The sequence below is a fragment of the Pogoniulus pusillus genome, chromosome 31 (assembly GCF_015220805.1).
Source record: "Pogoniulus pusillus isolate bPogPus1 chromosome 31, bPogPus1.pri, whole genome shotgun sequence".
NCBI classification, from domain to species: domain Eukaryota; kingdom Metazoa; phylum Chordata; class Aves; order Piciformes; family Lybiidae; genus Pogoniulus; species Pogoniulus pusillus.
The window spans coordinates 5,377,302-5,390,190 of NC_087294.1; the positions used below are offsets into that span (position 1 = coordinate 5,377,302).

The window sequence follows — 12,889 nt, forward strand, 5'->3', positions numbered from 1 at the left end:
TCCTGAGGAAGATGTCAGACATACATACAGTACATGGATGTGTACAGGTCCATGCACGTGTGCCAGGACAAATGATGGAAGCAATCTGGAACGACGTGCTGCAAAGTCTCTAGAGTAATGGCCTAATGCTTTTTTGTTTCTTGTGGGACAGAAACAAAAGCACAAAAAAGCTACTAAGAAGAGAAAAACTGAAGTATCAGAGCTGCTTCAGCAAATATGAAGATAGAGTTAGGGCACAAAGTCCAGGTGTCAGCACATTTCTGTTCCACATTTATCAACAGCTTTTGGTTTCTTTAGGCTGGTGTTAAAAACTTGCCTGAAGACTTTTAACCACGGGATAAGCTTTGGAATAAGCTGCTCAGGGAAGTGATGAAGTCACCGTCCCTAAAGGTGTTCAAAAGACATGTAGACATGGCACTTTGGGATATGGTTTAGTGGGCATGGTGGTGTTGGACTGACAGTTGGACTTGATGATCTCAGAGGTCTTTTCCAATCTTAATATCACAGTATCATCAGGGTTGGAAGAGACCTCACAGATCATCAAGTCCATCCCTTTACCACAGAGATACTGCTATGTTCATAAATTTGGGGGTGAGAGGAGCAGGTCAGAGAGCACACAGGAGTGCAAAGCTTCCTGCTCTTTCCTGAAGCCTAACTTTGTGTATTGTAAATGCAGTTTTACTGCTGCTGAGACTAGAACATTCATCGCTGGTGAACATGGATAGCAGCAGCAGAGTGCCCTTTGCCTTGGGAAAACCTTTATGCAAAGGAAGGGTAGAGCACGGGGAGAAGCAGCACAGGAATGTAATGCTGGCACAGATGGACCAGCCAGCAAGTCTCTAGGCTGCTGGCACCTAGACTAAATCCTTTTGGGTTGTTATGAAAGATGCTGCTGGTTCTCACGGCAAGGAAAAGACAGATTAATAGGGCAGCTTCTTTGCTGTTGCCACCTATTTTGATTAAAAAATGTAATTATAACCTTTCCCTTGACTGGATTTTGTAGTATCTGAGATTTGGGCAAGCTATTAGGCACTGACAGACCAAGCACCTACTAATGGAAGCCCGAAACTGCCACTTTCAAGTGTGCAAGTCAGTTCAGCTACTGAATTGAGAGCTTCAGCAGTGAGATATTTAATATCCATGGAAGAGGAAAGATAACCTCCCCTTGGAATTCAGCATAATTTCTTGTTTGCCTTTACGAGAAAGAAGTAGAAGTGTTGCTAGGTACTACAGTGGTGACATTAAGTGTCATAACACAGGAGGCAGGTTATGAGTCAAAAGCATTGGCAAGGAATAAATTGTACTGGGATGCAACACAAACTATTACAAGTGAGTAGAAGAAAGAGAGGAGATTCTTATGTGCCTGCAGTGTTTCTTACACAGAGAAATGTGGCTTCCTTGGCTGTGGGTCTTACCACTCACCTGGAGAACAGGAGGCTCAGGGGTGACCTCACTGCTGTCTACAACTACCTGAAGGGACATTGTAGCCAGGTGGCAACCAGCAATAGAACAAGGGGACACAGTCTCAAGTTGTGCCAGGGTAGGTCTAGGCTGGATGTTAGGAGGAAGTTGTTGGCAGAGAGAGTGATTGGCATTGGAATGGGCTGCCCAGGGAGGTGGTGGAGGCACCGTCCCTGGAGGTGTTCAAGAAAAGCCTGGATGAGGCACTTGGTGCCATGGTCTAGTTGACTGGCTAGGGCTGGCTGCTAGGTTGGACTGGCTGATCTTGGAGGTCTCTTCCAGCCTGGGTGATTCTATGATCCTATGATTCTAGGACAGACATACCCTCTTACCTTTCTGTGTCTTCTCCACTAGCATCCCGACTGCTGTCTAGGGCTGCACTGCTTAGGTCCCCATTTGTGCCATGTTCAGTCCAGAGAAGAGGTTTAGTATCTGATCCAGAGACTGCCAGCCCTCCCACACAGCTGTCTGACACAGCTTGGGCATCTGAGGAGATAGTCTGCTGAACAAGTGCAGTAGGAAAAGGAGGTGGGAGTGGAGGTGGAGGAGGGGCAGCAGTGGGAGGCGGGGGGACAATGAGCTTCCCTGCTTGCTCTGCATCCTCCGTTTCGGAAACTACTACGGAAGGTTGCTCAGGCTCAGATTTTTCTGCCTTCACTTCCAACCTGCTGGTTGTGGCACCTGAGGGGGAAGAGGCAGCCCCATCTGGCGCTGTTCGTGGGGCTGACTGTTTCCCAGGCTTTTTCTTGCCCCTGGAAGTCCCTGATGTGCTTGATTTGCTGGAAGTCTCCTTGGAGGCTTTGGGCTGAGATGATGTGGACGAAGGGCATGGGGATGAAGAAGACTTGGAGACTGGTGTTTTTTTCACATGAGAGGAACTAGCTGAAACAAGAAAAGAGAAAACATTTTACAGTCTTGCCACTGTAAGATTTTTGAGCCATTCTTTCTGCACAGCTAATGTGTGCTGCTATTTAAAAAATGAAAAGGTAGCACTAGGTAATTCCATTTAGATACTTCATTTAAATGCTTGAGGCAAGTAAAGGTTGCAGTACAAAAGTCACATTTGAGGTGGAAAAAACTGAAACACCCAAGAACAGTGGAGGACACCAACTTGACAAACAAGTGAGAGTTTGATTCTAGCCTTCTGCACTGGCCCATTATGGTTTGCCCCAACATCATCTCAAAAGTCCACTGCTTACCCCAAATGTGTTTAGTGCCCTGTTTAAAGAAAAAAAAGCTACCAGACAGAGGAAGCTACTTGACCTTTTCTATTATGTGAACTTTTGACCTGAGCACTAGGAGAACTCCATGATTTTCCTTGTGCTTTTCAACGACCATTACAGTTATCAGTCAAGGACCTTTCAAGGTGTTACTGCAAGTGGTTTGTTCTTAGTTAATGGCAAGCAGCAGAGGGACAGCAAAACAAGATGCACTTTCAAGTCCAGCTGGGTATGTTCACGAAACAGGCAGAAACCACTGACCTGACTCTGCACAAACAACCTCCAGAAGACAGGAAGCATTCAAGGCATCCTGTATGTACTACAAGTCTTTGTCTTCACACAGTATCACCAAGGTTGGAAGAGACCTCACAGATCATCAAGTCCAACCCTTTACCACAGAGCTCAAGGCTAGACCATGGCACCAAGTGCCACGTCCAATCCTGCCTTGAACAGCTCCAGGGACGGCGACTCCACCACCTCCCCGGGCAGCCCATTCCAGTGTCCAATGACTCTCTCAGTGAAGAACTTTCTCCTCACCTCCAGCCTAAATCTCCCCTGGCGCAGCTTGAGGCTGCGTCCTCTTGTTCTGGTGCTGGCCACCTGAGAGAAGAGAGCAACCTCCTCCTGGCCACAACCTCCCCTCAGGTAGTTGCAGACAGCAATAAGGTCTCCCCTGAGCCTCCTCTTCTCCAGGCTAACCAATCCCAGCTCCCTCAGCCTCTCCACGTAGGGCTGTGCTCAAGGCCACTCCCCAGCCTCGTTGCCCTTCTCTGGACACGCTCAAGCATCTCAATGTCCCTCCTAAACTGGGGGGCCCAGAACTGGACACAGCACTCAAGGTGTGGTCTAACCAGGGCAGAGTACAGGGGCAGAATGACCTCCCTGCTCCTGCTGGCCACACCATTGCTGATGCAGGCCAGGATGCCACTGGCTCTCTTGGCCACCTGGGCACACTGCTGGCTCATGTTCAGGCGGGTATCAATCAGCACCCCCAGATCCCTCTCTGTCTGGCTGCTCTCCAGCCACTCCAACCCCAGCCTATATCTCTGCATGGGGTTGCTGTGGCCAAAGTGCAGCACCCTGCACTTGGAGCTATTGAAGCCATCCCCTTGGGCTCTGCCCATCTGTCGAGGCGGTCAAGGTCCCGCTGCAGAGCCCTTCTGCCCTCCAACCCAGTCACATCTGCCCCCAGCTTGGTGTCATCTGCGAACTTGCTGATGACTGACTCGATGCCCTCTTATCAGTAAGCAGCCCAGATAGCCTTCCAAACCACAGTGAAACAAGGTTGTGATGCTAGATGTGCAAGCTGCCATTTAATCCTGTGATACTTACCATACGGAAGCATTTTAGGTATAATGACCAAGTCTGCAAAAGATTTCAGCTAGCCTGCATGCCCATGTGCATTCCAGCCACATTTCTGATTGATGTGTTGATGCACTCATCATCCAGACTGGGAGCTTCAAACTTCTTTCATTTAAAAAGCAATAAAAATGACAACCACCTTACGTTTCAGATCTTTTCATCACAATACATCCAACTCTAAAGCTTCTGCCATAGTAAAGAGGCACTAACCTCCAGAGAACAAACGAAAGCATTCTGAAGCTACACAGCAAGCAGCCTTGTGGCTAAGCTTACCAAGGGAAAGAGACAGCTGTAACAGAAATCTGCTGAAAGGTCTACTTTACTTAGAAGCATTTAAATAAACCCAAAACCCCAGCAGATTAGGAGAGAACTGACAAAAAGATACTGGACACAATAAGTTCACGAGATAAAAACAGCTTTCACAGTGAGACTGTTCTCAGTCTCAAAGAAGATGGAAAATAATTCAAAAGACACATGATACCACTCTCTTCTGAGTCTGAGTGATAGGGTTTATAAACAGGGAGAGTCCCACGAGGCTTTCAGTGCCTCTGGCAAAGTCCACAGAAATCAGGCAGATTATGGTGCCTCTTTGTGCCGCAAGGTGACTCTAACGGGCACCGGACCAAACCTACTGATTAATCATCCACAGCAACTACAAATCACTGACTTCACTCACCAGCAAATCAAGGGGAAGCAAAGAAATGGCACAGGCAGCAGTTCATAACTGCAGTGGGAAGAAGATGGTGGCTCCAACCTGCGTATTATTTAGCAGGAACCTTACTGAGCAAGTGAATGGTAGCAAGGGCCCTGGTTTTGATCCGCTGCAACACAGGCTGGAGGTCAGCAGAACCAGTCACACGCTTGCACTTGGGAACTCCAGCATAATACAGCCAGACTATAGCTGATGCTGAGGAAATGTCCAAAAGTGCTGTTGCTATTGTTGCTTTTTCCTGGGCTGGCTGACAATTTTCTGTCATGTCTCTTGTTCAGGCCTCTCCCCAGCCTCGTTGCCCTTCTCTGGACACGCTCAAGCATCTCAACGTCCCTTCTAAACTGGGGGGCCCAGAACTGAACACAGCACTCAAGTATTCCACTGTAGAGAGACATTCTGTAAAATAGTTCTGCTAACTGCATCCAAGAACTTGTCTGGATAGCTGTAAATAAGTTTTGGGGGAATTATCTTTGTGTCTACTAATAAATTACTTAATAACTTTTGAATCAGCCTCATTGCATTTCAGCCCAAACTCAGATTTCAACTAGCCCCTTCGTAGCAAGAAGCCATCTCCCCAGCACAAACCATGAGATAAGGTGGGCTGCTGCTCTTCCTGCAGAGAGAAGTGGAGGGAGGAGAGGCAGGGAGAAGAGAGTGGTATCAGCCAGGCACTGCCTTATAAGCTGTGACAAGGGGAAGCGGATGTGCTAGTTTGAAGCAGGCTGGAATGTTTTGGTGAAAAGAACTAGATAATTGGCTGAAAAAGGAAAACATGGTTGTGTCTCCTTCCCTCATCAGTCTCGCTGAGAAGTCTGGGAACAAGAAGAAAACATTAGATAACATTCTCCACTTTGTCTCTCACTTTGCTTTTGCCTTCAGACCGAGCCACATCTGCTTAACCTCACTGCCACTAACCTTCCTTCTTAACCTCTTGGCTGCACCTCTATTCTTTCTCAAGATTGGGGTAAGGTTGAGAGGGGCAGGGGGAGGTGCTGAGGTGGTTGAGAACCCCTCCTGGGGACTCAGGTTTCTGGGAGGGGAGTTGTGCTTCTGTATTGTTTATCCTTTGTCTATTTCTGTCTATAACTGTATATACTGTAAATATCTGCTTGTATATTGTGCTAGCTGTAAATAAATAGCTTCATTTATATTCCCAGAGTACATCTGAGTTAGCTGGGGCATTTCCAAAAGTGGGGGGGGGTGGGTTATGGCCCAAACCACCACAGTGGAATCAATGCCACATATATACATCATTTGTATATAAATAAGTACTGTAGTAACACGAATAACTAATAATGGAAGCAGTGGCTTGATCTTGATCAGGAAGAGGGATGGTTTGATGTCTGTAAATGTCACGATTCTGCCTCATGGTCTTCAGGTTGGACTGGATGACCTTGAAGGTCTCTTCCAACTTGGTTGATTCTATGATATCTGCTCCTCCTTTTGCATCTTTTGCCAAAACATGGAGATATCTAAATCAGTTCAGATTCACAGAATCATAGAATCCCAGCAACGTTACAGGATGCTGGGACCACCAGGTCCATCCCCTGGGACAGGGCTTTGTAGTTTTCTTAAGGGAACTTAGCCCCCCTCCCAAACTACCACACCTGCTCATTCAGATTCTGCACAGAACTTCCAGGCAAGCACCAATTTCTCTCACTGGAGTTTTCCAGTAAGCCTTAAACTCCCACAGCTATGCTTGGTGTTGTGCACGTGTTCATTAAACAGCAAAGTGATTTGTGCATGGCCTGTGGTGTTTGCAGACAGCAGAACCAGAGCTCACCAAGAAGCTGGCTAAAAAGCCCTGTGGCATGCTCTTCACTCACACTACAAATGCAGATGTTCTCCTAAAGGCAAGGCAAGCCAAGCACCCCCATGCACATGCACCCACTGTAACTGGCACTGCCTGTGCAGTACTCACCAGCTTCTCGGCTCGCACTGTGACTTGTTGGCTTGGGCGGTGGGAGAGGAGGCTGCTTAGCAGGAGCCTTCCCCTTTTTTTTAGTATGAGGTGCTTCGTTACTCTTACAGCTGGTGGTGGTGGAAGCAGCAATAGCATTTTTTGGTGGTAGAGGAGCTTTTTTAGGCTTAGGCTTAGGCTTGGGTAGTGGTGGAGCATGAGATGCTGGCATTTCTGGGCAGTGGTCAGTAGTGCTCTCTATGGATAAGAAAGTGAACAGAAGCCAACTGACACAGACATATGCCACATATATTCAACAGCAAGCCTGACAACAGTGACCACTTTCTGCTGCTTGAGCTCCTGGGAATCAAGAGTGACTTCATCTTCTGCCTCTCACTGAAGTATTACCTCAGGAAAAAAAATATCATTTGTCCCTTTTCAAGTACTTCTCACAGAAGATTTTTTGCTCTCATTCTTTCCTATTCTAGACCCCCAAGGGTCATCCTTAATATTCAGCATCCTCAACTTATGGTTGCAAACTGAGCAAGGAATATGCTGTTTACTCTTCTAACAAATTACCTTGGCTTCATTCCAGCCCTCTGAAATCAACAAGCTAGAAACTAAGATTAACAGGAATCTGAACGTGAATAGGGCTGTTCTCTCAGCCACAGGTTCAAATATGGCTGTGCAGATGAAATCTTCCTCTGAAGCAACCCTCCTAAGATGCAAAGTGCTTGCTCAAAGCAACTTTATTTTGGGCATCTCTCCCAGGGTATTTCTACTCTTCAGAAGGAGAGGATGCTAAATCACATAGGGTATCATTTGCCACAGGAATGGTCTCCTCTCCTGCAAGATCCTTGGGTACCATTACAGGACTGGCTGTATCTATGTTGTGCCATGCAATGGGAATTGCTCTGCAGATTGAAAAAGGCAGCACTGAGGATCCAATGTCCACAATATGCATTTCAGGAGAATTGATTTTGGATAAGCTTCAGACTAGTTCTGTAGATTGTATGCCCAGTAGTGTAGAAGCATAAGTTCCTAAATGCTCTACTGGCTTAATTTCATCTAAAGGAGACCTGGTTTGTGTGCTCTGCAAATCAAAGAAAGGTAAGCAGGACTTTTAACAGTCTCTTTTATCACTCAAGAGGTAATCAATTAGTTTCTTGGAGTATATTCTTACTAGAACCTCATTTTTACACATCTTAAATGGCTGTTCCCAGCTCTCCTTCCTGTGTAAAAGATTCCCAGGAGTCAAGCAGCATCTTTTCATTTCAAGATTAGCAGATGAAAAACAAATAATGTGTTGGACAATGATGTTCTTCATCTCACAAACAAAGCTTTTTTCAACCTCTAGCCTAAGGCATGTGAACATGAACCAACTACATCACCTGCAGTTATTAAAAGCAACATGCACAGATAATTCCTTCAGCTCATGAAGAGAGGTAACTGACCCCTGTCTTCCTCCTTTATTTCCAGCCTATTGTAGACTAAAAAGTTTTTGCTATGGTTTTGCAAGAACCATTGTCTAGCAACCTCTCACAGCTTTCAAACAGATTCTTTGGAACACAAATTCTTGTACTGCCTCTGTTTTCCAAGAAAAGAATGTGAAAAGAAGAAAGAAGCATACATATTTGTTACAGTTTGGTCTCCTCTTTTATAGTGTGAAATTCTACCTACCTTCATTCAAAGTTGAAACCCTGATTTAATTCTGAAAAGGCAGGACATTAAAAAAAATATTCATTCCATTAGTAACAGACAGGGCAAGAAAAGATCAGATTTTGCATTGTGAAGACCCTTGAAGGACATAATAACCAGGAAGAAATTTAAGTATAAGCAATTCTTTGTTCTGAGTTTAACTGATGGGTCCTAGCATGGTAGAATTGTATTTATTAAGAAGAAATAATTCAGAAGTTGTGTACTTATATACCATCACCCATGTTTTGTTTCCAGTTGTATTAGTAGAGAAAAAACATTGTTTGTATATAAATAAGTACTGTAGTAACATGAATAACTAATAATGGAAGCAGTGGCTTGATCTTGATCAGGAAGAGGGATGGTCTGATGTCTGTAAATGTCATGATTCTGCCTCATGGTCTTCAGGTTGGACTGGATGATCTTGAAGGTCTCCTCCAACTTGGTTGATTCTATGATATCTGCTCCTTCTTTTGCATGTTTTGCCAAAACATGGAGATATCTAAATCAGTTCAGACCCATCTATTTATTCATAGAATAATAGAATCAAGCAGGTTGGAAGAGACCTCCAAGATCAGCCAGTCCAACCTAGCACCCAGCCCTAGCCAGTCAACCAGACCATGGCACTAAGTGCCTCAGCCAGGCTTTTCTCCAACACCTCCAGGGACGGTGACTCCACCACCTCCCTGGGCAGCCCATTCCAATGCCAATCACTCTCTCTGACAACAACTTTCTCCTAACATCCAGCCTAGACTTCCCCTGGCACAACTTGAGACTGTGTCCCCTTGTTCTGTTGCTGCTTGCCTGGCACAAAAGGCCAACCCCCACCTGGCTACAGCCTCCCTTCAGGTAGTTGTAGACAGCAATGAGGTCAGCCCTGAGCCTCCTCTTCTCCAGGCTAAACACCCCCAGCTCCCTCAGCCTCTCATAGGGTTTGTGCTCCAGGCCCCTCACCAGCTTTGTTGCCCTTCTCTGGACACCTTCCAGCACCTCAACATCTCTCCCGAATTGAGGGGCCCAGAACTGGACACAGTACTCAAGGTGTGGCCTGACCAGTGCTGAGTACAGGGGAAGAATAACCTCCCTTGTCCTACTGGCCACACTGTTCCTGATGCAGGCCAGGATGCCATTGGCTCTCTTGGCCACCTGGGCACACTGCTGGCTCATCTTCAGCCTACTATCTATCAGTACCCCCAGGTCCCTTTCTCCCTGGCTGCTCTCAGCCACTCTGTCCCCAGCCTGTAGTGCTGCTTGGGGTTGTTGTGGCCAAAGTGCAAAACCCTGCACTTGGCCTTGTTCAATCTCATCCCGTTGGCTTCTGCCCACCTATTTAAACCAATCCCTCGGGTATGTCGCTACCTGTTGCCACATATTTTTACTGTTATTGTTTTTCTTAATGTAGACATCTGTTCATCACAGACTGAGCTTTTAACAGAAGGTCTCCAAAAGACCATCAGAGAGGAATGTTTTATTCACTGCTTTTGATCAAGCCACCTGCTGTAAAAGCAATCCACTTATAAAATACCCTTTAAAGAGGAAAGCAAAGCAGTGTCTCACTAAGCTTTTGGAACAATAATATGTTTATGTTTAGAATACATTTTCCAAAGGCCAGATTTCCAAGACATCAGTTTCCAGAAACTGGGGCCAGACTCTCAGGAAAGTTCTCATGTAATCATCTTAAAAACATCCACGGTTACAGAGCACTGAGTACACAACAGCTCTTGTAGGGAGACCTCAAGCCTCAAAACCCTTCAGAAAGATGTCAGTGTGCCATATGCACTGGAAAATCAGATTACCTTTTTGGAGGCTAAATGTGAGACTTTTTGCAAGCTCTGGATCAAATGGATCTATGAAAATCCTGGACATGGTTTCAGAATCATAGAATCAACCAGGTTGGAAGAGACCTCCAAGATCAGCCAGTCCAACCTAGCACCCAGCCCTAGCCAGTCAACCAGACCATGGCACTAAGTGCCTCATCCAGGCTTTTCTTCAACACCTCCAGGCTGGTGACTCCACCACATGATTGGGCTGTATAATACATTAACCTTTTTTTGCTTTTGTTAACTTCTGTGTATTTCTAAGGAACTTTGGTGAAAGCTTTTCTAGCCAGGGTTTTGTCATTTAGTACTGGTATTTCTGTTTGCACAGCTAAAGCAGTGACATGAAGTCAGCTCACGGCAGACCAGCAGCGCTGCAGCAGACAGCATCACCTACACCGAGTGCAAAGCTGCCTTCTCCTGGAAGATGAGCACGAAGCAGTGAAATAGCTCTGTGTAAAGGGGAAGTTGGAAATAACACAGGATTTGTTGTCTTTTGCAGGAGTGCAAAACGAAACTCAAGTCAGAGTTTTGAGAATCATTCATTTCCATTGCAGCCTATGCAGAGTGCTGTGTTTTGATTAACCAAAACTCAGGAAGCCAACATTTAAAAACATGGGATGCAGGGCAAGACAAAAGTGTCCTTTGTCTGGTTTTTTTTAGACTCATTGACTGTGCTGATGCAGGTGGTCAAACCATACAAATCCTTTTATAAATTTTAATCAGCTCCATTTTTTTGTGCCTTCTATTTCTACTAAAATTCTATTCAATGAAAGACCCATTCTAATGGTCAGAAGGCTTACTTTAATTTCTAATCTGAATGTATTTCAAGCCACTGTTTACTCCTTTCTACTTGTGCCAGCATTGTCCTTTAGCCATGCCCTCTCCTGGATGAGTATCAACTTGTTGCATTCATGAAATGCACTCAGGCTCTGTTTTGCTAGGCTAAACAAGAACAGCTGTCTCACAATGCTCTTTGCAGCTCTCTCTGCAGTTTTGAATCCATCTTTCCTGAAGACAGATGAGCAGATCTGTACATCTGCAGACTTCCAGATCTTACTTTATGATTTCAACAGCACCACGTGCAAGAGAAAACAGGAGAGAGGAGAAAGGGACAGGTGTAACATCTGACCTAAAGCAACCATGTTTAGGTGATAAAGCAGGAAGAAAAAATCCAACCACTGATAGTAATTTTACATTTTTAATTGTCCAACTTCAGAAGAAAAAGCAAGCTGCTAAATGAAAAGCAAATACCTGAACCATCTTTGCTGTCATTGCATTCTTTTACCATCTCTTGGTCTAATGGAGAGTGAAAGGCATGTAGGTTTCAACATTTCCTTAGGCTTTCTATATAGGTGTGCTCAAATAATTCAAAGGTCAGTTCATTAAAATCATGATCTAAAATATTATTTCTGGAGCCACATTGCTATATCTTTCCTTTAAAAGGAAAAAAAAAAGGAAAATAGCAGCTCTGAAAATCAGTTTTCCTCTGCCACTCAACTTTTGTGGGTGAAAGCCTGTGTCTCTCATGTCAGCCTACTAGCATGAGCCAGCCTGTCTTGACTTAGTGGACAAGCTCTGCCCAAATGCAGCTTTATTTACAGTAGCTTTCCTTTTAAGACTATTGGATTCAGTCTCATTTACATAGTTCAGGTGATGAATTGAAGATGTACTATTCTTAGAAGAACTGGGTTTAGCCAGCAAATAACTCAGCTGGAGCGAGAGACTCTTTGGGAGTCAGGCAGCAAAATGAAAGCCCAACTCACATCGATGATCTAAAGAGCTGAGGAGTGGAGGAAGTCACCTTGACAAGAAGAGGGAAGAAAGTCTGCCTTGACTCTCAGTGAGTACTTTGCAGGATTGATCTTCTGTGAGAAAGAAGGCTCTTGTCTGGCACACTGGAAAATTAAGGTGGGTTTGTTCCACTTTAGGAAAACAAAGCAAAGACCTCTTAGAAAATGAACCTATAAAATCTAACTTTGAAGAACATTCCTCATAGACAAACTAGTGCTGGTGAGCAACAACACATGCTTAGAGGACCAGAGCCAGTCCCTCCAACCTTCTTTGGTTTGGATTACTCATGAGAAAAAGAAACAACTAAATTCAGTAGCAGATTTAGGAAGAGCAGAAAAAACATATGAAGACCTGAAACTTTTGCCAGCTCTTCTATTAGAGTTATCCTGTGGGGAAAAAACATGATGTGCATGTATCTCACAAAGTCCTTCAGAAACAGGACTACAAACTGCTTCCTCCACTGAAGGATGTTTGCCCTGCTGGTACTGTACTTCTATGGCTCAGGTGAGAACAACTTTTTACCTTTAACTTCTTTCAATTCCTAAAACATTTCACATTCTACCACACATTGCTGTCAACTCTCACCATATCATCACAGTGTGCCTGTATCACTTACTCTTTCTAAGCAGCAGTCATCATCACATTTATAATAGAAGGCCATTTTCAAGATCTACTGGAACGAGTGAGCAAGTAAAGTCTGCCACCATTTCATAAAAGCATTTTAAAATCATTTCAGAACTTTCAGGGCCTGAGATCATAGAATCAACCAGGTTGGAAGAGACCTCCAAGATCATCCAGTCCAACCTAGCACCCAGCCCTAGCCAGTTAACTAGACCATGGCACTAAGTGCCTCATCCAGTCCTTTCTTGAACACCTCCAGTGATGGTGACTCCACCACCTCCCTGGGCAGCCCATTCCAATGCCAATC

General features: G+C 45.0%; 1 protein-coding gene across 4 annotated transcripts in view; it reads right to left on the reverse strand.

The window, feature by feature from the left end:
- PHACTR2 (phosphatase and actin regulator 2) overlaps nucleotides 1-12,889 on the reverse strand; it is a 174,071-nt gene that overhangs the window by 29,045 nt on the left and 132,137 nt on the right. For 3 of the 4 annotated variants that reach the window (XM_064169165.1, XM_064169168.1, XM_064169167.1), the window contains exons 5-6: nucleotides 6,677-6,913; nucleotides 1,794-2,343 (exon numbers count right to left, since the gene is read on the reverse strand). In XM_064169165.1, the coding sequence (XP_064025235.1) occupies nucleotides 1,794-2,343; nucleotides 6,677-6,913 (787 nt within the window). The remainder of the gene's footprint in view (nucleotides 1-1,793; nucleotides 2,344-6,676; nucleotides 6,914-12,889) is intronic. The other variant, XM_064169166.1, reaches the window with a different exon arrangement.